At 34.5% G+C, this 26,146-nt stretch overlaps 1 protein-coding gene across 2 annotated transcripts in view; it reads left to right on the forward strand.

The window, feature by feature from the left end:
* The window catches only part of RABGAP1L (RAB GTPase activating protein 1 like), a 642,929-nt gene that overhangs the window by 37,387 nt on the left and 579,396 nt on the right, over positions 1 to 26,146 (forward strand). For both annotated transcript variants that reach the window (XM_055084169.1, XM_028488591.2), the window contains exons 7-9: positions 13,220 to 13,286; positions 19,271 to 19,373; positions 22,422 to 22,588. In XM_055084169.1, the coding sequence (XP_054940144.1) occupies positions 13,220 to 13,286; positions 19,271 to 19,373; positions 22,422 to 22,588 (337 nt within the window). The remainder of the gene's footprint in view (positions 1 to 13,219; positions 13,287 to 19,270; positions 19,374 to 22,421; positions 22,589 to 26,146) is intronic.

Raw genomic sequence — 26,146 nt, forward strand, 5'->3', positions numbered from 1 at the left:
TCACTTTCAGTCTGTATGTGTCCCTAGGTCTGAAGTGGGTCTCTTGTAGACAGTGTATGTACAGGTCTTGTTTTTGTATCCATTCAGCCAGTCTTTTGGTTGGAGCATTGAATCCATTTACATTTAAAGTGATTATTGATATGTATGTTCCTATTACCATTTTCTTAATTGTTTTGGGTTTATTTTTGTAGGTTTTTTCCTTCACTTGTGTTTCCTGTCTAGAGAAGCTCCTTTAGCATTTGTTGTAAAGCTGGTTTGCTGGTGCTGAATTCTCTTAACTTTTGCTTGTCTGTAAACCTTTGATTTCTCTGTCGAATCGGAATGAGATCCTTTCTGGGAAGAGTAATCTTGGTTGTAGGTTTTTCCCTTTCATCACTTTAAGTATATCTTGCCCCTCCCTTCTGGGCTGTAGAGCTTCTGCTGAAAGATCAGCTGTTTACCTTATGGGGATTCCCTTGTATGTTATTTGTTGCTTTTCCCTTGCTGCTTTTAATATTTTTTCTTTGTGTGTGTTTAATTTTTGTTAGTTTGATTAATATGTGTCTTGGTGTGTTTCTCCTTGGGTTTATCCTCTATGGTACTCTCTGCACTTCCTGGACTTGATTGACTATTTCCTTTCCCATGTTGGGGAAGTTTTCGACTCTAATCTCTTCAAATATTTCCTCAGACCCTTTCTTTTTTTCTTCTTCTTCTGGGACGCCTGTAATTCAAATGTTGGTGTGCTTGTTGTTGTCCCAGAGGTCTCTAAGACTGTGCTCCATTATTTTCATTCTTTTTTCTTTACTCTGCTTTGTGGCAGTTATTTCCACCGTTCTATCTTCCTGCTCACTTATCTGTTCTTCTGCCTCAGTTGTTCTGCTATTGATTCCTTTTGGAGTATTTTTAATTTCAGTTATTGTATTGTCCATTACTGTTTGTTTGCTCTTTAGTTCTTCTAGGTCCTTGTTAAACATTTCTTGTATTCTCTCTATTCTATTTTTGAGATTTTGTGTCATCTTTACTGTCATTACTCTAAATTCTTTTTCAGGTAGTTTGCCTATTTCCTCTTCATTTATTCAGTCTTGTGCATTTTAATCTTTCTCCTTTGCCTGAAAGATATTTCTCTGTCTTCTCATTTTGTCTGATTTACAGTATTTGAGGTTTCCTTTCCCTAGGCTGCAGGGTCATAGTTCCTCTTGCTTCTGTTAGCTCTGCTCCCAGTGGTGAGGTTGGTCCAGTGGCTTGTGTAGGCTTCATGTTGGGAGGGACTTGTGCCTACGTTCTGGTGGGTGGAGTTGAGTCTTTTCCCCCTGTTGAACAGGGCCGTGTCAGGTGGTGTGTTTTGGGGTGTCTGTGAGCTTAGTATGACTTTAGGTAGTCTGTGTACTGATGGGTGGGTTTGTGTTCCTGTCTTTGTTGTTTTGTCTGAGGCATCCAGTGCTGGAGGCTGCTGGCAGTTCGGTGGAGCCGGGTCTTGGATTCAGATAGAGACCTCTGTGAGAGGTCTTGGTGGTTAATCTTCCCTGCAGCCAGGAATTCTCTAGTGGTCCAGTGTCCTGGACTTGGTGCTCCCACCTCAGAGACTGAGGCCCAACTTCCAGTCAAGGAACCAAGACCCCACAAGTTGTTCGTACCAGTTATGCAGGGATCTTTACAGTCCTTTCCGGTGTCCAAGGTCTTCTGCTAGTGTTCAGCTGGTGTTCTATGAGAGTTGTTGCATTTATAGATGTATTCCTGATGCATCCATGGAGAGAGATGAACTCCATGTCCTCTTACTCCTCCTTTTTAATATAACTCTTTTTAATATAACATTGCTCAGTTTGGGTTTATCTAATATTTCCTCATGATTAGATTCAGATAGTTTATTGCTGCATAGGTGATGTTCTCTCCTTCACAGTGTATCACATTTGGAGACGCTTGATAACCATCCGTCCCTTTCTGGTGATGTTAAATTTGATTACCAGTCAAGATGTCTGGTTTCTCCATTGTAATTCCTTTTTTTTTCTCCCTCCCTTGCAGCTAGTAAGCAGTTTGTGGGGAGACCCATGAAAATATCTTGTTTCTCATCAAAATGTCCTCCTTGGTTTAGCTTTCATTCATAATTCTTGTCTGATCCAGTCTTGGATTAACTTAAATATAGAAACCTTGGTGAATATAGGTGAAATAGTCAGATACCTAATTATGTTTTCTTTGTTAACTTAGATAAACATTTACGCATACATTTAAAATATACATAGTAACTTAGAAATGCTGCTTTTTGCCACCTCTCATGTTCATAAGACAAATTTATTCAGACTCTCCACAATAATCTTCGACATCAGTGTCTTCATCATCAGTTAAGCTACTTTTTGAATAATTTTAAGGCATTTTTCCAGAGCACATTATCTCAACTTCTGCCGAAGTTGTTTGAGATAAAGCACTTTTTGAATCAGTATATATCATTATCATTAGAAATTCTACCTAAGCCAGAATTTTACCTACCATTTGTATAACATTAAGATAGCTAAAAGGGCTTCCCTGGTGGCGCAGTGGTTGAGAGTCCGCTTGCCGATGCAGGGCACACGGGTTCGTGCCCCGGTCCGGGAGGATCCCACATGCTGCGGAGAGGCTGGGCCCGTGAGGCGTGGCCGCTGAGCCTGCGCGTCCGGAGCCTGTGCTCCGCAACGGGAGAGGCCACAACAGTGAGAGGCCCGTGTACCGCAAAAAAAAAAAAAAAAAAAAAAAAAACAACAGCAAGATAGCTAAAAAAATTCATTCCATATATAACCACTTAACATATTGCTTTTATTTTAATATAATTAATGTCGATGATAATATTTAACAACTATGGGTTCATATGCTCAGCAGTAATTACCAAATCTGTTAAGTGTTTTTGCCTCCTTTTTCACACATTCTGTCAGATGACCTCTAAACATCCAAACTAAAATTAACTTGAGATTGCTTCAGGCTAATGGGTCTTCCCCAAAGAATACTTTGTTCAACATAGCAGACAGAATTTCCTGTGATATGGGGTAGTTTTTAAATACTTCGATTTATCTTTTTTTTTTTAAAAAAAGAAACTCTTGCTTTTTATTGGATTATATGTGGTACTTAATGTGTTTAAATCACAAAATGTAAGTAGTGGAATTTAAGGTAATCCAGTAGGTGGCAGTCTTGTCAAGAGAATTCTTAACCTCTGAATTTTTTTTTTTTTTTTTTTTTAAAGCATTGCTGCTGACAAAGTTCATTTACAGTATACAGACGGCGGTGTGAAAGTAAATCCTTCAAATTACATAATTTGGCTTACTTTCTGAGAAAATGATTTTTAAAAACAGCTTCCCATTATGTGAAATTTCCAACATACACACACGTAGAAAGAATAATATATTGAACGACAGTGTACCCATCAGCCATTCTGAGTGCTAATTTTCAGTATTTTGGTTTTTAAAAATATTAGTTTTTATCATGAAAAAATCTATTTCTCTGTGCATTCAAGTGTTCAAGCATTCCTCATGCATAGATATTTGACAAATTATACTGCGATTATTGGTCTCAACCCCTTTGAAGGCAAGTACTGTGTCATTTATCTCAGAATCTCCAATATCTAGCCCTGTGCTAGGAACCAGAGCTTTGTAGTTACTTAGTCCTTATTTAGCACTTTCTCTGTGCTGAGCACTGTTCTAGGTGCTACTTATGAGGTATAGGTACTATTATCTTCATTGTACAGTCAGGGAAACTGAGGCACAGAGAGATTAAATAGCTTTCTCAAGGTCATACAATTAAATACCAAGTCTATCTGGTACAGAATAAATATTCTTACTCTCTACTTCGTTTTAAAAACTTGTTGCGTAAATGAATAAAAAGTATATAAAAATTTTATAAAGTTAAGAGTATTGACTACATTCACTGTAATATGCAGAGAGTAATAGAACATTGCACCTAATAGAATCCTAACCTGTTTAGAGGGTATGTGAAAACTGCTCTCATATTTTGAAATTTCTTATGTTCTTTTGCTTTTCTCAGTTACCTGTGTTAGATTTTACAAGTTAAGCTTTATTTAGGAACTGGACATAAGAAAGAAAATAATATTAACATTTTTGTGTGATGGCCATTGTAAAATTTAATTGTCATAACAACATGTGAGGAAAACATTTTAATTATTACCCTATTTTTTTTTGCAGAAGATGAGACAGAGGCTTAATGAGATTAGGTAACTTGGTCACTTGGCCAGGAACTGGTAGAGCCAGGGTTTAAACCAAGGCCATCTGACTTCTGAGTGTATACTTTTAGAGACTGTACCCAATTAAATTTTGATTATGTGCTAAGTTTAAAATTAATCAAACCAGTTAGAAAATAAATGGATTAGCATTCTTTGGTGTATTTCCAGCAGAATTTGAAAGTGAGAGTATAGATGGGCATCCAAGTGATTGTTCAGTGACTTCAAACCCAGGGGGCACCATGCCCTGGGAGAAAAGCTGTTAGATTTGTAGAAGAGAAAACCAGCAATAAGAGCTGAGAGGAGAAAGCAAGATAATTGTAATCTGAAATGTGTGAGAAGAGCAGCCTAAGCCTAATTATTGAGAGGCTCCAGTTAAAATGTTAAAGCAGATCTGATCAGGTCAGTCTCTTTCTGGTGTTTCCAAAGTGGAGATAGCAATCTTCTCTGTCCTTCTCCAGCTGGCATTTTCATGGGTTTTGGTCTCATCATGTGTAGAAATACTGCAAAAGATTTTCTTACATACTACTAAATTGATACAGATTTTTAAAGCTTTATTTAGTATTTAAAATACCCTAACACTATTATATAGCACCCACATCAGTGCTTTGAATAGATTGCTGGTTTTGCTAGATACCCGAAAAGCGAGGGGGAAATTTTTCATTTTTTGCTGTATTAATTTTCTGACTAGCTGATTTTTGCCAAGTATTACTTCTTAATTTGTCATAAAATAATTCAGGGAAAATAATACCATATACATTTGGAAAATGGGTCTCTTTACAGTTCCCTAACAAGAAGTGGAGTTCTAATGATAGTAATTCCAGACCTTTTGGAGGGTTAGTTGGGAAGAGAATTTTGGCTTCAGGGTTTTATGTCTGTCAGATCACTTTGTTCCCAGGAATCTGCCCTGATGCTTGATGTGTGAACCAGAATGAAGTATTGATACATCAAGCAGAGTATAATTACTAGATTTGTTTTAAGTATACAGCTTTGTTTGTAGTGAGTAACATGGGCCATTACTGCTAGGAAGAAAGAATTTCCATGAATCACTTTTATCTGATCCTAATTTTGGGGAGTACAATCATTACATATACATTAAAGTATATATATATATATATATATATATAAAATATAAAACACATCATTACTAGAAGGCAGTTTGATCATTTGTAGAGTGATTCAGAGATGTGCCTGTTTTGATAATAAATTCTGCTTCAGTTCTTAATTTGTGCTTTCTGGCTTGCAGCAAAAACTACATAGTGAGAAGTTGAAGTGTTAAGTACCATACCTCATACATAGCATGAGTGATTGACAGGTACCTTTCCTTGTGTTATTTTCTTGAGGAAAAGATTTCCAAGCCATGGAGTACTGAAAAAAAAAATCACCTAGTGCTCTTTTCTTCTCACAGAATAAGCAATTTTCTAATATGATTTGATATCACTAAAGTAGATAGATAGTAGAACCTGAACTGTTAATTATTTTGGGGCTGATATAATTGGATGTTAGACCATTCTGAGGGTCTTTTGCTGAAGTTATGTAGCACTTATTTTTGCCTTCACCCTAGCAAGTTGTTAAATAGTTTTATTTAGAAAGGAGCTCAAGTCACTGACTTTTAAGTTGCCTAGATGTAAAATCAAGAGTTTTAGATGTCTTAATAATTTTTCTTAATGGACGTCATTTTTCTCCATCCTGAAAATGAGAAAAAGTTAGTGGGGTGACCCAAAGTCTGAATAATATATATTTCTTAAATTAATTAATTAATTTATTGTTTATTTTTGGCTACATTGAGTCTTCGTTGTTGCACATGGCTTTCTCTAGTTGTGGTGAGTGGGGGCTACTCTTCGTTGTGGTGCGCAGGCTTCTTATTGCAGTGGCTTCTTTTGTTGTGGAACACGGGCTCTAGGCACACGGGCTTCAGTAGTTGTGGCACACAGGCTCAGTAGTTGTGGCTCGTGGTCTCTAGAGCGCAGGCTCAATAGTTGTGGTGCTCGGGCTTAGTTGCTCTGTGGCATGTGGGATCTTCCTGGACCAGGGCTTGAACCCGTGTTGGCTGGCTGCATTGGCAGGCAGATTCTTAACCACTGCGCCACCAGGGAAGCCCCTGAATAATATTTTACAAGCTGTTTTTGAACTTACTCATTTGTCCTCTTTGAGTTTTCATATAAGGCAGTAGAAAGGTAACTCTCTTTTACCTTAGAAAAACAGGGTATATTTATACAAAATACTTTCATTGTTCTCTGATAGTTATTTCAAGTGACAATTGATAAAGAGTTAGCGGCATCATCAGGTGCTTTGGAGAATGAGAAATTGGAAGCTTCTATCTTCTCTCAGCTTTTGGACTGGAACTTGTAATTAGGACAGAATTTTCAGTGTCTTCCATTGCTAGCTTTCGCTGGCACCCAGTGGTGGCGGGGTGGTGGCACTCCAGAGGTATATATATAATACTATTACCTTTTTAGCATCGTATCTTAAGAACTACTTTTTTAATAGTAGCAATGAAAACGTACATTGCTTTTTGTCAGAAGTTTTTCTAAGTTTATTCTAGATGTCTTGGGGCTCATTTTTAAATGAACTTTTAAATGTGAAATAATTACAGACTCACAGGAAGTTAAAATAATAGTATAGAGAGGCCCCATGTACACTTCCCCCAGCTTCCCCCAATAGTAACATCTTATGTAACTATAGTATAATGTACAAACTAGGAAACTGACATTGGTACAATCGATAGACCTCTGCTGGAGCTCTTTTTGAATCCTTTTGTAAATCATAGTATGCTTCTATAATATAATGATAATTTCTTAATTAATTAATTGTTTTTCCAGTGGCAAAAGATCTTTACTTAGCTTTATTTAACTTAAGGTGACTAATCAAGATAGTTATGGACAAAGGGGCTACCAGGTCCTAGCAGAGGAGAGAGTTCCAGGTTGTTCAAATGTAGTAGTTTGTTTTTTTTTAAACTGAAATATATTTGACATATAACATTGTGTAAACTTAAGGTATACAACATGTTGATTTGATACATTTATATATTGTAATATGATTGCCATTGTAGCAGTAGTTAACACCTCTGTCACATCATATAATTATCAATTATTTCTTCTTTGTGGTTGGAATAATTAAGATCTAGTCTATTAGAAAGTTTGATTATATACAGTGTTGTTGTCTATATTCACTATACTGTGTGTTAGATCTCTAGGACTTATTTACTACTAGTTGCAAGTCTGTACTCTTAAACAACATCTCTCCTGTTCCCCCACTCCCCAGTAAACACCAGTTTACTCTTTGTTTTTACAAGTTTGACGTTTTTAGATTCCACATATAAGTAATATCATACAGTTTTATCTATCTCTGTCTGGCTTATCTCACTTAGCATAATGTCATCAAGATCCACTTTTGTTGTTGCAAATGGTGGCATGTCCTTTTTTCTCATGGTTGAATAATATTCCACTGTATGTACCACATCCTCTTTATGTATTCATCTACTGCCAGGCCCTTAGGGTGTTTCCATATCATGGCTGTTGCAAGTAATGCTGTGATAAACATGAGAGTGCATTTATCTCTTTGATATCCTGTTTTCATTTCCTTTGGGTATATACCCAGAAGTGGAATTGCTAGATCATATGGTAGATCTATTTTTAACTTTTTGAGCAATTTTCATATTGTTTTCCATAGTGACTATAATAATTTACATTCTTGATTTACATTAAGAAAATAACTTCTTAATTTATTGGTTTAAGAAATTTTGATTTCTAACCCGGCTGTTAAGTTATTAGAAGAGATGAGGTATTTTAACTGTATCCTATGCCAATTATCAATTTATTGCCTCTTGGTTCCATATCTACCCTCTTCCTTGATCTGCGTTAGTGCAACTTTATGCATCTTCTTTGCAGCAAGCACAATATTAAATTGTGCCAGTAGAGGGTGCTGGAGAGATATCGCAGGAGGGAGGGACTTTTCTTGGTTGTGGTGTGCTGTGATTGTTTCTTGCTCTTGCTACAAGATTCTGGGACATCCAGTGCTGCTATGCTCCAGCTGTGCACACAGTGCATGCATTCCCCCTGTGCACTCATAGTCCTGGTCCTGGCTCAGCGAGATCTTCCTGCAGCCCTCCAGATACAGGCACTGTGGGCCTCAGGCTTTGTACCACTCTGCCTCTGAGCTGCCTCCGAGAGTACTGATTTCCTTTGTTCACCTGCCGGCCACCCTTGGCTACCTGCACCCTAGAGGGTTGTTTCCTGTTTGCTTGTGGTCCAGCTTTCCTTGGGCAGTCCAGAAAACTTCTTTGTCATCCACTGGGCTGCAGTCATATCTTCTACAGTGAGATCAGAATACCAGCTTTAGGGAGAGGATCTTCTCTCCAAGTTTGCTCTTCTTTGGGGTACTCTTCCTCAGCCTTAGGTTGTTCTTTAGAATTCTCTTTATAGTCACTCTCCTATTACAGAGAACAATTTTTTATAATAAACTTTTCCTGTTCAAATTATTTCTGTGCTCTCTCTCCTATTTGGACCTATACTGACAGTATCTAATTGAACTAGTAGCTAATGAAATTAACCAATCCCACAGATAAAGTTTCTGATACATTTCTGGGGGAAAAAAGTGTTTATTTTAGATAGTCTTTTTAACTGATAGTCTTTTAATTGTCATAATAATGGCAAGGATAATAACCACTAATTAATGATTTCTACCATATGTTGACATCCATCCCGAGTGATTATTGCATAATGTTTTTCATACTAAAGCAAGGAATCCTATAAATTATCTTTTTATTTACTTTTTTTTTTTTGGCAGAGGGAGGAAACTAAAGCATGTTATTTTGCCTGCTAAGAAACAGCTAAGAAGAGGCAACATGAGGATTTGAATCCAGGGCTTTTTGCTAGTCTTCCTAAAGTCTTTGTCTCTTTTGTGTAACTTTTTTTGGGGGAGGGACGAGGGGAGGTATTAAGTATCTATAGATATGATATAATTATTTTTTATCACTAGTAAACACTGCTTAGTTACTAATATTTTGTTCTTATTTATAATGGCAGCATAGTTAGTTTTTTTTTTTTAAAGATCTTGGCTGATTTGAAGGGAAGTGGGAGGAATGACTACATAAAATGTTATTTTTATTTAGTAGGACTTTAGGCAGTTAATTAATAAAAGTGAAATAACAGGGGGTGCAGGTTCAATCCCTGGTCAGAGAACTAAGATCCCACATGCTGTGCAACCAAAAAAAAAAAAGTCAGCAAAAGTTAAATAAGTCTTATGTGTGAATATTGTATTTGTGCTTTAAATATTAATTTGATTTTTTTCTATTTTTAATATATTTTAATAAGTTTACCCATCCTCTTTATTCTCATATTATTTTTTAATTATTCTTTACCTGTTTTCTTTAAGGTTTATATATTTAGGTAAATTACTCCATTATTCCATTGTACCATAGAAAATTGTTATGCTTTTGATAATTGATCAAAGCTTTATATGGCTTGATTCAACTGTTTTTAAAGGGAATCGAGCTTCTGAGGAATCCATATTATTTTACACACAGATGATATTGTTTTGTATTAAATTTTTTTTTTTTTTACTTAAAATGTAAATACCAAAATAGGGCTGTACAGAAAAGTGTTAACATAGGAGGATTGACACTACTATTCCTAAAAGTTCTGCTTATAAGTTTGGTTCTTGACTGGCATTTGGAAACTTGCCTTTTGGGAGGGTTTCCACCATTCCCAGAACTGAGAATAGTGGCTCACCGTGCCTAAACTTTTAGCACAAGCAATGTGGTTTGTGCTGAACACCAGCTTTCCTTCTGGAGTCTGGATTTTTGGTACATGCTAGGCAGAGGATGCCTATGTGACCAGCCCTGAGAAGAACTGAGTCTCTATAAGCGTGTTGCGTATGTGACATGTGACATTTCATCTTTACTTTTCCATCAATTAAGCCTAAAGCCATGTAAGATATGCAGAATTTTTGGTGTCTGTATGGATGCTAACTTGGTGTTAAAAGCTGTTTACAGCTCTGTTTTGAGTAAAGACTCACTGGGCAGTATGGAAGGTCAAACTTCTCTTCTAAATAATAGTGGCAGTTGTAATAATAATTTATAATCAGCAACAGCTCTAGAATTTACAGTGTACTTTCCCTGTGAGTTTTTTCATTTCAGCTTTACGTTAACATAGTCAACCTATAAGCAAGTAATATTTGTGTTTCAGAAATGTGGAAAGTGAGACTTTGAAGTGTGTGACTTGCCCAGGATCACACAGGGAATTTATAATCTTTTCTACTGATAGGCTAGGGAGGTGGCAGAGTATAATGTGTAAAAGACTGCAGTTTTGGAGTCATAGTCACCGGGCTTAATAGCTATGTGGTTTGGACAAATCACCTCTACTTTCCGGAAACCAGTTTTATTATTTGTTATATGGAGGTTGTTTTGAAATGTAAATGCAACAGTATAGTAATGTCTGACAAAGCATTCAATAAACAGCTGCTATAATTAATATGATAATTATTATTAATATGATAACACCATCATCCCATTCTTAGGAGGTTTGATTTCAATTTTTGGGTCAAGTTAGGTCTTTGCTATATTATAAATAATGTTGGGTGTGTCTTCTCTCTGCTTTGTTAACATTCTGTACTTACAGCTATCGTAGAACTTACCGTACAGGTTATAATTATCTGTTTACTTATTTTCCTCCCCTACTAGACTGTGACATCCTTGAGAAAATAGGTGTAATAGCAGTTTGCTTTCTACATTATTTATGGAGTTAATAAGAGAAGATTGAACGCTTTGAACTCCCCAATGAAACACTTAATATTCGCATTAAGTGCTTGTGGTGCTAATAATATCTATCTAATTTCTGACATGTTATTCGTAATAGACCTTGCTTGTCTCTATAGGAAACCGTATATGCTTTAATGAAATATAATTTTGGAAATGACTAATACAGCTTGATAGAAAAAAATTACGCAGTTTTAGTGCTGGAAGAATCCTTAGAGTTCATGTATTGTTACCTCTCCCATTTTCTTGAAGAGGAAGCAGAGGCCCAAGGGGGTTAGGTGCTTTCTCTAGGGTCGCACTGTTGGTTGGTGGCAGGATTTTTTATTTATAACCCAGGAAAAAAGCAGTGCATCAGAGATCATCAAAATAAGGTGATGTGTGTTCCCATTTAAGGAAAACCTAAATTTCCTTTTGCAGTGGAGTTTAAAATAGGATATTATATCAGGAAAATTGTACCCATTTTGCCACTTACCTGTGAGTGCTTGACAAACAATATAAAACTTTAAATTTTCAAAAAGAGCAAAAGAAAGGTAGGGAGGGTGCATACTAAACTCTTAGTATTGGTTCCAAAGGGTCTGAGATTAGAGAGAGAAAGGAGAAATTATTTTTTCCCTATACACTTTGGTATTCATTAGCTTTTTACAATGAGTATATATAATAGTTTTATAACTTAAAAACCATAATATAGAAAATAGTATTCTAAAACCCATGAGAGGTGCAAGCTGAAGCAAAGTATGTAGGGAATGTGAGAGAAGTCTTCTGTCCTCATTGACCCGACTTTTAAGTTGAGGGAACTAAATTTTATATCTGAAAAAGAATTAACTCTTTCATTCTTATAAGGAATTTAAGGCAAACTTAGAAGAGATAGTACAATAAAGTACATGATTAATTAGCATTTAATTTGTATAGACAGTTTATTATAGGAGTTCATAGAGAGTTCATAGCAGTTTAACGGAATCGTATTAAAATTATAAATATTAGATTATAATAATTTCTATTTTAGTAAGTTATATTTTGTTCACTGGTACAATAATATGTTTGGAGTTTCCTCAGAACTTACTGACTTTATCTTTGTTATATACTTGATCTTTTTGGATGCCTTGTGCAAGGTATCCTCAAATGTTCATAGGAAGTATTATATGTATATTTTTTTTACTACTTACTAAGCTCATATTTGGACAGGACTAATCTCTTGTCTTGTTTATGGAAAAAAAAAGCCATGCTACTAGAAAACTAAACCTTTGGAAAACAAGGATCAGATTAAGTATTTACTGCTCAGCTGCCGCTATTTTGAAACTTAAAAAAGGTATATTTAATTTGTTTATAGTCTTCTTGTATAAAATGCTCCATAGCATACTTTTAAATTTTGGAAAGCTACAATAAAAACACTCTATTCTAGTAAGTGTGGGTATGCATTGTTGGCAGAGAGAGGCACACTGTGGACAGATCACATTGTCTCTCAAGTACAAGACCTACTTAATAGCCACATAAATTTGAGTAAAATAACTTTTCTGGACTTTACGTTTCTTACCTATAAAGAAGAAATAACAATAATATCCTAACAAATATTAAAAAATATTCGAATTAGCTGAATTTTAGAGTTTATGAAATCCTTTACAAAGTGGTGGTGTTGATGGGATTCCTAAAGCTTCCCTAGCATTAGGAAGCACAGAATAAAGTAGTTAATAGTATATAGTATGTTGGATAATATCTTCACTAATATAATAGCATTTTTAGTAATGAGTTTCATATAACTTTTTTTTTTTTTTTCAAACTGAGGATATAGGCTACTCAGTGAACATGACTGTTGAGGGCCAGGGTGACTGTTTCTATTAATCTGGCTTGATGCAAAGAGAGAGTACAGTGTCTTATTCTAATTTTTAAAAAAATTTTCTTTCTTTTAATTTAACTAGGTTAGTTGATCTTGACCAATATGTTTGGAGTAACTCTAAAGCAAATACAATCTTATTTTTACCTAGAAACTAATTTATATGTCACTACTGTATTTTGTTTCAGTTAACAATTTATGGCTATTTTTATTACAGTTTCTGATCATTGGTAATCTTTTACATGCAAAAATAAAGATCTGGGAATTTAGGTAACTTATTTCTATGTGATTTTATTGTGTATCTTAATGAATTCTTATTTATGATGTTTCTCTAAAAAATGAAAGCTATTTGTAAGTACAGAGCTCAGATTGTATCGTTACTATTGAGGCTTTTGCTCACTGGGCTTCTATATATTCTTGATACCTTATTTCTCCTTTTTTTCCCCCCCGATATTTTCAGATGTTTTGGAATGTTATTAAGCCCAGGTCGAAACGTGAAGAACAGTGACATGCATTTACTGGATATGGTAATGAAAATCTTAACAAAGCACCTTAACCAAGTATAGATGATAGTTATTTTATATTTTTAAAGTATTTTCTATTTTGAAATTTTGTCATTTTGTCAAAATTGTTTCTAACTTTCAGCTATCAATTACTATGATAATAGTAATTTAATTTGGAACCCCAAACTTAAAATTACTTATGAGGGAGAGATTTAGGAAAACTTTCATAAAAAAAGCATATGCAAGTGGGAAGCAAATAAAAGGATAGTGTAATGAAAATATCCATCTATTCATCTGTTTGGCTTCTTAGGAATGTGTCTCTTCTTTGAGCCCAAATAACAAATACATGATTATAACAGGCACGATGTTATAAGTGAATATGGTGCCTTTCTTTTTTTTTAATGCAATATTATTAATTTGAGTACCGTGATGGATGCTTTTGTTTTCTTTAAAGTGTTTCACTTTCTGAATTTTTCCTTCTTGATTACCTTTCATTAGCAAAGTATATTTACTGTAGGAGTGGTACTTATTTAAGGAATGCCCTTGAAGGTTAATATATATTTAAGAGTTGGTATTTGATGTAAAAATAGCAAGCCATCTTAACTTTTAAAGAGAAATACCTGCTAATATTGCAGTTAATGAAAACATTTACTTTGTGGTTTAGAAATGTTATAGGAAATAGTTATCTTAGTATAAGTATAAAGTTTTTTACTTAACTGAGATTTTTTTAGGTTAGCACTACATGTTTTCTTCCTTTCAGCTGTATTTTGCAAATGTCAGTTAAATACCACAAATTATATCAACTTTTTCTTTGAGTTATTTCATGGTAACATCACATGGATTTTCTACTGGTAGTAGAATGGTTTATTCAGCCTTTTTGAGGACCTAATTTTGTGCCAAGTATTGTGTGAAGTGCTGGTGTTGTAGACATGGTAAAACAGTTCTTACCATCTGTGGGTTCATAGTCTTGTGATGGAAATAGATCTTTTAAGTATGTAATGACAGCAGTGGGTTAAGTGCTCTCATAGAGTTGGTACAATGAGCCACAGAAATATAGAGGAAGCACTGCATGGGTAGGTAAGGTAAGGGCAACCAGTTACTTTAAATGTGAAAATGAATTAGGTATTGGTTCATCTCTCTTCCCTCGCTCTTTACAGCATATCAGTAATGCAAGTGGTTTTACTTAAGGCAGGACATAGCATTTTGGAGCCCTGAAAATTCCGTGAGGAGGTAGTTTCAGGGACATTAAACACTTATAAGCTCCTAGATCCTAATTAGTAATGATTTTTCAGAGTTTAAAAGATTAAGATGAATCACTGGCAAAGATTTTTCTATTAAACCTAAGTTTAGATTATAGAGTTACAGACCTGGCATGAACTTCTGATCCCCCTTAGTCTTAGTGTCTTGCTTGTGGTGCAGCCCTCCACCTTTAAGAGTCCATATTGAGGGCTTCCCTGGTGGCACAGTGGTTGAGAATCCGCCTGCCGATTCAGGGGACACGGGTTCATGCCCCGGTCCGGGAAGATTCCACATGCCGCAGAGTGGCTGGACCTGTGAGCCATGGCCGCTGAGCCTGTGTGTCCGGAGCCTGTGCTCCGCAACGGGGAGGCCACAACAGTGAGAGGCCCGTGTACCACAAAAAAAAAAAAAAAAAAAAAAAAGAGTCCATATTGAAATCAAAGGACTTGTTAGCACTGAAGCTCCTGGAAAGAGCAGTGGGCTTCAGTGAGAGGCCCGTGTACCACAAAAAAAAAAAAAAAAAAAAAAAGAGTCCATATTGAAATCAAAGGACTTGTCAGCACTGAAGCTCCTGGAAAGAGCAGTGGGCTTACCTGTGCCACAAATAGTTGGTCAAGTTGCAGGGTTTATATGTACAATTATCAGCAATTGTGATTTGTTATTACCAATGCTATTAATCTTCATGCTGTCTTTAATACACGGTTATTGAGCTTTAGCTAGATTACATCTAATAAAAAGGAACTTGTTACCTTATAATGAAGACTATGGGACAGTTCTGGTTATTACAGGTTATACCTTTGTAATCACCTGAAATCATATTCCTTGTAACTTTGCCTAGTTAGTCTTAGTTCTGCCCTCTAGAGCCAGATGTTAATACTTTTTCTTCTATGACATCCAAATACGTGTATGCTTTGAAAACAAATTTCACCTTGCACTTTATTCTGACAAACTTTAAAAGTGTTTAATTATATTTATTTATTTATTTATTTATTTTTGTGGTATGCGGGCCTCTCACTGTTGTGTCCTCTCCCGTTGTGGAGCACAGGCTCTGGATGCACAGGCTCAGTGGCCATGGCTCATGGGCCCAGCCGCTCCGCGGCATGTGGGATCTTCCCGGACTGGGGCACGAACCTGTGTCCCCTGCATCGGCGGGCGGTTTCTCAACCACTGCGCCACCAGGGAAGCCCGTTTAATTATACTTAATTTAACAATTTGTGAGACTTTTCTATTTGACTTGAATAATTTTAAGCAATGCTGACTTTCTTCCCTGAATGCTAAATAAGCAAGATGAACTGAGACTTTTCTATAAATGTATAAATTTTGTTTAATATAAAATCTACATGAAAGAGAAAGTTATAAATGAAATGTATTTTTTAGTCAAATAGCCAAATTACTTATATATATATTATACATAGTATGTAAATAAAATCATATATAAATAAGATTGGTTAGGTTTTTTTTGTGGGTACAGATAACAGACTCTCAATTTTCTCCCAGTAGTGAGTGAGAATAGTTTGGTGAAGATATTTGTAGTAGGAATAAGGAAATGAGAATTTTTGATTCATAGCCATTGATACCTAGGAGAAGCCTAACAGGAATGTACCAAAAAGCTGAAAACTAGGTAGAGTCAGATTTCATGGAACTGGAGCACAACTTAAAGTCCTATACAGCAGAAACTAACGCAACATTGTAAAGCAATTATACTCCAGTAAAGATGTTAAAAAAAAAATCAAGTCACAGAAGACTAAAAACAATGTAATACCATTTTTATAAAAACTCAGAAGCAGGTAAAATAAAATAATATTAAAAAAAAAAGTCTTAGAGATGCCACAGAAAGTTTGTGGATCTTCACAATTAACTATTTATTGACATTAGGCTAGTAGCTGGACTCACAGAAATAAAATTTACATTGTAATCCAATATACTTGTAATCTTTATATATAAAAAAGCTAAAGTAAAATTTTTATGAAACAATTCTTAACCCTTACATGTGTGATGAAATCTGCAATTTTTTCCCTCTACTTGATTAAAAAGTCTGGTCATAATCCACTAAATTGATTTTATGATCCACAAATGGGTCACAAACTGCTGTTTGGAAATCATTAGCCTGTCAGCTCCATAAAGTCAGGACCATTTTGTTTTGTTTTCCTTGCTGGATACTCACAGGTATAGAGCATGACTCACAGTAGGCTCATATTTGTTTAATGAATGGATGGATTAGCATGAACTTACATTTTTTATTTTTACTTTTTTGTGTTATCTCCTCCTTCTGATGCCATCTGTGTGCTTTACCCTGCTGTCTGCCTACTTGACCTCATAGCTTCAGCTTACTCATAACTTGACAGCAGTTCATTCATGGCTTAGTATGAATTAGCATGATTCTTCAGCTTATGTTTCCATTGCAAAGTGCCATATTCTCATTATATTTCCAAGTTTATTTTCTTAAGAAGAGAGCATCTGGTGGTTCCAGCCTGGCCTGGTTTGGGCAGAGGCTTTTGTTGTCCAGATGTCCTTTACCTGATGTCCCTGATCTTGTCAGCCTTCTTGGGGGAGCCAGGGCATGCAGAGGAGTCAGGAAAGAACTCTAGAGCAAAGATTGTGACAGTATCTTCATAAGGGGATGGGAGCAAGCCAGGCTATGTAATAGAAATGTCTAGTTCAATATCAAAAATGACTTGATAAAGAGAAACTTTTATTGAGGACTTTTGATGTGTAAGACAGTATTATTGTGGTTCTATGTTGTGAGGACTAAAAAGAAATAAAAATATGCTTAATTTGGTTAGGCTGTTTTGGAAACAAAGATTCACTTAGAGCACCTTAAAGGCAAAAGAGGTTATTGATCTTCATGAAATTGTACCTAAACCTGCAAAGTGGTCTGTATCTGGTCTCTTCCTGTCTGCCTCTCCTCCTGCCATGGGCTTACTCTTTCTGTGAGACTCTTTATTGCTGCCCCTGTTCTCTCAACCTCTGGTGCTCTGCCCCCCCTTTCTGTCTTTCTGCACCTTCTCCTCTCTCCCCCTCCCTGCCTCCCTTCCTCCCTCCCTTCCCCGCTTCTTTCCTTCTCTTCCCTCTTTCTCCCTCTCCTCCCCTTCTCCCTCCTTGCCCTTTTCTCTCCCTCCCTGCCTCTTCTCTGCCCTTCTCTTTCCTCCCCTTCAACTTGCCTCCTTTGTATCTGCCTTTGTTTTTTGACTACAGGATTAATTATTTTTAAGAATTTTTTTTGGTGTTTGTTTTCTCCATTTCTCTCTTACCACTTAGCAGTTTCCTAGTACTCTGCTGTTCTTTATATATTTTCCCTACATTAAATTCTGTTATAACTTCGTTTTGTATGTGGCCTGACATCACCTGACTTCTTATCAAACCTTTCAGCCCCACTGCTAACTGCCCACTTTCCTTGGTATTTGTTAATTGAAATAAAGAATTTGACTGGTCTAGCTCATTTTTTTGGACTCAAGCATAGCACGAGCTCTTGTCCAGAAATGGGCTACATTTTTTTGGGTCAGGTGCTCATTCTTGTTCTGAACTTCTAATTAGACAGCAGAGAGAAAGGATAGGCACATGGAAGGGAGTGAGGGAGAGAGAGAAAGATATGAATATATAAGTGTGTTGGAGGTACTGAGTGGGTTTCCTTTACATGGCCTTGAGTGTATATTTCACCTCTGGAATTCAGGTTCCCTGCACTTAAGCTATACAATCTGATTAGTGAAATATCACGAGTACACTAGAAAAATGTACATAGTAATTGCCAAATGACTACAATAATTTCATAGGGATTCAGAGAAGCATCTGTGTGGGGGAAATATTGAAAAAAGAGTTTTTTCTCTTTTAGTCTGACCCTTTTCGCACTCTCCATTTATAATATAAGGAAATCAGTACAGAAAATTGAAAGTACTGTGGATAATACTCTTTTGCACGTGCACATATTTGTATGTGTATGCTGTTCTCCCACGGGACAACCTCTAAGCTCCCCCACACTACACACACAAACTACGTGTGGCCTTGCTTTCAAGGCCACATATAGTTGTGGAGTTGCTGCTTTAGCGAGAGTCAAGAGCTGGCTTGGTAAAAGTCTTAAGGAGTGGAGGAAATGAAGAAGAAGAGGAGAAGGAGAGAACAGAAGAAGCAGAATAAGTATGAGGGTAGAGGGAGATGGTTAATTACCTTGAGTGCTGATTACAAACCAGTATTAGTCTCCTAATATTGATTTATGATTGTTAGAAAGTGTACCTATATCTGGCATATAGGCAATAATAAGTATTAACTTTAAAGGTATTCATTGTGATAAAGTACGTTAATACTTTAAGAATATATTAAAAATTAGAACATTAGAAGAAAAATCCTAACTTATTTTCCTGTGATTAGCTATTAATTCAGTTTAACTATCTTCAGTGAGATCTGTAATATAGTTTTAATAGAAACTTCCTATATCCTGTATGTGTAGGTATGTGAGATTTTGACAACCAGACTAAGATAAAGTTAAATATAACTTCATACCAGTATTATGTTTTTGTGAGTCAGCATGTAAGGATATACCTCCTTTTATCCAAGAGTATGTATCTCTAAATAGAAACTCTGGAGAAAGCTGTAGGAGAATTTAATATTTAAAGAAATGCTTCTGTGGGATGAAAAAACTTTACAAAGAAAATAAGTCCCCTGTTTGACTGTAAATTCAAATTTTAATAAATTGGATTGCTTAAAGTAAGATATAATTTAAAATGATGATTTTTCGATGTATATATTCTCAGTGATTCCTGTTTGAACTTTTGTAGGAATCCATGGGAAAGAGCTATGATGGGAGAGCTTATGTTATCACCGGCATGTGGAACCCCAATGCACCAATATTTCTGGCACTTAATGAAGAAACCCCAAAAGGTGAATTTTCTTAAAAACTTCCTTATTATTTACTTTAAAATTTACATTATGGACAATATTGGTTTGCCATGTTTAAAAAAATTCTGGTGCTCATTTTAAATGGAATTATTCTTGTATTCATGCTTTATACATCTATGGGGAAAACCTCCACTATTCAAAAGAAAGCCCCCCGATGATATGTGGATTAACTTTATTACATTGTGTAAGAAAGTATTTGGGCTTTGTGTTTCATATGTCATTATAGAGTTGTTTTATTTAAGGGGGAAATGATGGAAGAATATGAAAGAAATGATGAAGCAAATTCTGGAATTTTTGCTTATCTGATAAATATTTTAACTTTTTTTCTCTATATTACAGATTACTTATATCTTTTCATTTACTATTATTCATTTCAGTCTTTTGACCTTCGGGAGCTTAGTAATGTATATTTAGGATTTCATTTGTGGCAAATACTTTTTTCCAAGTTGTTTACCTTTTCATTTTGTTTAATATGTTAGTGTTGAACAGAATTTATAGATGGTAAGTAGGCTCATTTGTCATTTTTCCCATTGTATTTATTTTTATTCCTACTTTATCCAGATATCTGTTAATTGCCCATGTGGTTGTTTTTTTTTTCCCCTCCACCATCTGCCTTTGAACTAAAATTTAGTTTTATCTAATGAGTTATAATCTTCTACTAAATGCTTTACTGTGATTCAACCAATAATTTATATTGAGAAAATAATGGATCAGCTTGTTTGATCTTTAGTTTTATATTATTTACTTTATACCCACAATAGTCTTTTGGTTAAAGACAGGAACATTAATGAATACTGATATGGAAATATATTAATGAAGAATATTAAATGATAATTATTTTTGAATTTCCTTAATAAAAGTATTTACCAGTCCCATAAATTGCATGCATTTGATCACACATCAAGCTATTTCAAAATGAGGGCTAAAAGAGAGAAAAATAATGATGATTATGTAAAATTTAGCTTTTCATATATTAGGAATAAATAATTTTTACACCACAGTTTGTTATTTCTGGATACAGGCTTGTGAATACCAGTCTGTAAACTTCTTCCTTATAATCATTCAGAAAATCAACGTGAAAATGGAAAAAATAAGCCAGTTGATAATTTTGAAGTAAAATATAGAAATTTTAAATAATAATTTACAAAAGCACTTTTTACCTGTTATTAATGTAACACATAGTTCAGTTTCATTTTGTATTTTAATACCTATTTGGTCCTCAATTAAAAATAATATATTTTAGGGACTTTCCTGGCAGTCCATTGGTTAAGGCTCTGCCTTCCAATGCAGTGGGTGCAGGTTCGATCCCTGGTTGGGGAACTAAGATCCCACATGTCGCGCAGTGTGGCCCAAAAGCCCAAAAATAATAATAATAGTAAAAAGATAAAAAAGAATTATATATTTAAAAAAATACATATTTTAAAATTTATTTGTTCAATTAAAAGAAATTATGTAGTACTATATTACAATAATATTCTAATGTAAAAGATAATGTATTTTAAATTTAAAATCATTTCATATGCCACACAAAAATGTTGACCTAATTTCTTAAATTTTTAAATGGTGTTCTTGAAATTATAAATTACTCAGAATCAAAACTACAAAACTACAAAAGTTGAAGCCCTGAGAGATGAAATAAATGTCTTGGATCTTTTCGCTACGTCAAGTTGTATATTGTATTCTGCATTTTGTTATTTTCCCTAACCCCTCTACTTTACTCCCCTGAGACTTTGTAAGGTCCTTAGGTCAAGTACAATGTCTAGAGAATACTAGTTCCTCTTGAATTGGTAGATAGGATGCTTGTATTTAGTACGAATGTAATACATTTTTTGTTGAGTTTAATGATATTAATAGAAGTGTAGTTGATGAGTATAAATGTTGTATAATGGTTAAAAAGACACTATCGAAGGTTTCTACTAATGGTAGGCTTGGTTATTTGAACTTTCCTTTAACTGAGAACTGAAAATGGTAGACAATATAAATTTTAAAAATATTTTTAAAATAATGAATAAATGACAAAATGATATGGAATAAACAAACCACAGTTTCAAAAATCCCAATGAATTTCAAGCAGGGTAAATAGAATAAAATGAAATCCATATTTCAACCTATCATAGCAAAACTGAAGAAAACCAATAGACACTGGTCTAGAAATTCTAGATTCAAATTAGAGGAAGGCTATGGTGAAGAAAACATTTTAAATAGTAACTGAAATTTTGACTGATAACAGTATACTGTTGTCTGAAAGCACTTGCCAGGACTCTGATATATATTTTATGTATATAAAATATATATATATACTATAAATATGTAGTGTGTATATATACTCTCTATATGTAGAGAGTATATACGTGTATGTGTACTCTATATGTTATATATAGAGAGAGTATATATAGCATATTTTATATGTTATATATAGAGTATATATATATGAAAATTACACATTAGAGCTTTGGTCAGTGATTTTCCTGATGGTTAATAGGTATTATGGACAATGAGGGTACTGACAAATCTCTGGGGACTTCCCTTAAAGCATACAACATTGAAATATTAATAACATTTTCCCAAACAAATTTAACATTATGAAAGTTGAGCATCTCTTCTGATTTGACAGTCCTTCCCATGCAACTCATCAAACAGACCTAGTAATTTCTAGTATCTCTTTTTATAAAATGAAAGGGCAGATCTTTGTGATTTTCCAGGTTTTTTGTTTTAAACCTGAAAGATCATTTTAGTGTAAAAGACATTCTGAAATTTCTATTTTATTTATTTTTTTATATTAAGGGCCTGATTTTGAGAAGGAAAAATTAAAGTTGTCAGAGGAGATTTGGACATTTGATTAAGGTGGGATCAGGAGTGTTGAGAAACATACTTGGGCAACTTGGTTACCTATTTAATCTAAGTGACAATAAAACATTTAAAATTAACATAGCAGGTAACAGGAGTATAAAGAACCTTAATCCTTTCACTTTGTTTTCTTAAATAAGTAATAATAAAGCTGGCATAAAACACAGAAAATTTCTACTGCAGATAAACGAGTGTACATGACTGTGGCGGTGGATATGGTAGTCACGGAGGTGGTGGAGCCTGTCCGCTTTCTCCTGGAGACAGTAGTACGCGTGTACCCTGCAAACGAGCGATTTTGGTATTTCAGCAGAAAGACTTTCACGGAGACTTTCTTCATGAGGTTGAAACAGGTAGGACCTTTGTGTTCTTTTCACATAATACATTTTTTCCACCATTTTTTCTTTAATGCCAACATAATTTCTTAAATAGCAATAAAAAGCAATAGTATTCCTCAGATAATCAAATGATATTTAGAGTCAACCAACAGAGTATTTGAAAAATCCATATGTAGGTAATGTCAGTTGGAAAAAAACAACTAGTAATAATTATGTAGAAATTTGTTTTAGAAACCTGTAATGTGTACCCATAAAGTATCAACATACTTAATAGAAATAACGAATCTATATCTAAAACAGCTTTTCTTCCTTTTATATACAATTACATAAAACCAAAAAGAAAGGGCGCAGAAACATCATATCTTTATGTAATAGTGAAAAAATTATGAAGTAATACATGACTAATTGTTATAGTTATTTCTACCTATATAATATTATGTGAAGGTGTTGTTTGACTTATTAGTAAGGTTATAAAATTATTTTAATATTAAATGGACAAAATTAGGGTTTCTGTGAAGTTCTTAAATTAGGCAGTATTAGTAGGTAAAATACACTTTTTGTTATGTAATGAAGGAAGAAGGTAACAGTGAAAAATAATTTGAATTCTAGTAGTGTCCATTTTATGAAATCAGAGTAAAATATTCTATTTGAGTGATGGAAATCCTTTTCATCATGTTTAGTGCTCCCTCTCTCCCAAGTTTAAAAAATGCTTGTTGCTTCATATACTATAATATGCAAAATGTAATGTAAAAGCAAGCATCAGTTCAGTGAACAAATATAGAAGCCACTTAACCATTTTCATATTAAAAAAAACTTGTCATTGCTCAGTTAGGCTTCATATATTAGATGCTTTGAAATTGTTGTGGTTTTCATCTTTCATAAAATTATTAGAGCTGTGGTTTGACACAGCTTTTATTACGGTGTAGACTGTTTTTTTTCTTTTAGTTTTTGTAGCATATTCTGATGAAGATAATATGAACAATATTTAAAATTTTAGTGTCCTGAGCATATTTTCATGTATTTTTTTAATATTTTCATATTTTATTCTGAGATATTTTTCTCCCTTCCTTCTTTCTTTCTTTTCTTTTCTTTTTTTTTTTTTTGGTAGCTTAATTGTTAATGACTATCAAAGAATTCGTTTGTCATTTTGAGCCAAAGGATTATTCAGAGTTGTATAAGAGTGAATAAAGGAGCTGTATACAAAGTGGTTGTCATCATTCTAGTGACAATTAATAAATTATGCTGTGAATTTTTCTTCCTTGAGACTTGATAAAAAGTTTGCTTCCCCCCTTCCGCCCTGCCTCCCCAAATTAGCTTTATATATATATATATATATATGTATATATGTATATATATATATAAAATATATATATGTAATATATATGGCAAGATAAACAAGAGTACTGGAATTTATATATTTGTATAAATTTCAAGAATGTATATATTAGAGTGGATTTTATTATTAAATATTATTTTCATATTTTTAAAACTACTGATGTTGAGTGACTGAGTGGTAAGTACCATAAGTTAAGAATTTCTTAGTACTAAAACATTAAAAATACTATTTGAGGCCATTTCATGTGAAATAAAAAGATTAAATTAGATTCACTGTAATATTCAGCTCTAATAAATGTGAGGCTGATTTAAATGAATATCAAATAACATGGTTTCTAACTTTAGTGGTATAATTTAATTTCTTTAGTAGATATTGTGTTATTCTATTATTATTTTTATTTCTTCTTGAGTCATTTTTGGTGATTTGTGTCTTTCAAGGAATCGTCAGTTTAATCAGGATATTTAATTTATTGCTTAAAATATTACCTTTTTATTTTTAATGTTTTTAGGATCTGTAGGATCTTGCTTTTATTTCTGATATTGGTAATTTATATATTCTCTCTTGTTTTTTGTTTTATCAGCCTAGCTAGAGGTCTATTAATTTTACTGATTTTATTCCCCCCCAAAGAACCAGATTTTGGGTTCATTGATTTCCCTATTGTTTTTCTGTTTTATCTTCTGTTGATTCCTTTTGCTTTCTTTTTTATTTCCTTTTTTTTTCTGCTTTGGATTTAACTTGTTTTTCTAGTTTCTTCATATGAAGATTATATCACTGATTTTTTTAAAAACTTTTTTTCCTAATATCTTTTAATTTTTAAGGTTATAACTTTCCCTTTAACTTCTCAGAGTTGTTAAAAGAAAACTCTGTTTCCTTTACTACTATTCACACCACTTCATTTCTGACACCAGATGGGTGAGTGTTTTTCCTATAGCAATTAATTCTCCAATTGGACACCAATTGGATGGCCTACAATACAATTATGACACTAACTACCTGGAGTAGGCACAGACCCCACAGGTTAAGGTCTCAGTTCCACAAGACTGTGCCCCTCCTCCTTACTTCAGACACCAGTTGCAGGTCCAGGTTATCACCTGTGTTTCTGACCAACCAGCTATAACTTGGAGGTTCCCACAACCTCCTCCTCAGGTTTGATAATTTGCTAGAATGACTCACAGAACTCAGGAAAACAGTTTACTTAGTAGATTACCAGTTTATTATAAAAGGATACAGCTCTAGAACAGCCAGCTAGAAGAGATGCACAGGGCAAGGTATGGGGGAAGGTGTATGGAGTTTCCATGCTCTTTACAGGCTCGCCACCCTCTCAGTACCTCCATGTGTTCACCAACCCAGAAGTTCTCTGAACACCTAAGTTAGGGTTTTTTATGGATGCTTCATTCTTTAGGCACAATTGAGTAAATCATTGGCTATTAGTGATTAACTCAAGTACCAGCTCCTTTCCCTTCCCTGGAGGTTGGGGGAGTGGGGCTGAAAGTTCCAACCCTCTATCATGTGATTTATTCCTCTAGCATCCATCTTCCCCCGCCCCGCCATATCCTCAGGGGCTTTCCAAAAGTCACCTCATTAACATAAATTCAAGTGTGGTTGAAAGAAGCTCATTAGGAATAACAAAAGATGCTCCTTTTACCTTTATTGCTCTGGAACTATTTCAGAAATGGGATAAAAACCAAATATTATAACAAAAGATGTTTCTTTCACCTTTATCTCTATGGCACTGTTTCAGAAGCCAGGATGAATACCAAAATATATATTTCTTATTATATCACAGTATCACGGTTGTCATGATGGGTAAATATGAATTCATGTAAGGCCCTTTAGGACAGTGCTTGTCACCTGGTGCATGTTCAGTAAATGTTAACTATTATTTTTTTATTAATGTTAATTAATACTTGTTTGTCTTTTATCTAGTCTCTATTCTTTTTGGGCAGAATCCTGTGTTTCTTAAGCCTAAAATAAATGAATGAATAAATGAACCAATAAATGAATAACTAACTCTGGTAGAAAGGTCAGGATTTTGGAGTGTGGTAAGGCAGAGGAGGGCATTTCAGTCAGAGACAAGAGTTGAGTCAGGTCATAGAACTCTGATGTAACATGATATGTTCAAGATCTGTAGGAAATTAGATATTGCTGAAGCATCAGTGGGCATGGTGGGTAATTATTCCGAATAGGTAGGTCATTACCATGCTTAGTCCTTTATCCTCAGGTTGGGAGAATTTTAA

The sequence above is a fragment of the Physeter macrocephalus genome, chromosome 4, assembly GCF_002837175.3.
Source record: "Physeter macrocephalus isolate SW-GA chromosome 4, ASM283717v5, whole genome shotgun sequence".
Taxonomy (NCBI): domain Eukaryota; kingdom Metazoa; phylum Chordata; class Mammalia; order Artiodactyla; family Physeteridae; genus Physeter; species Physeter macrocephalus.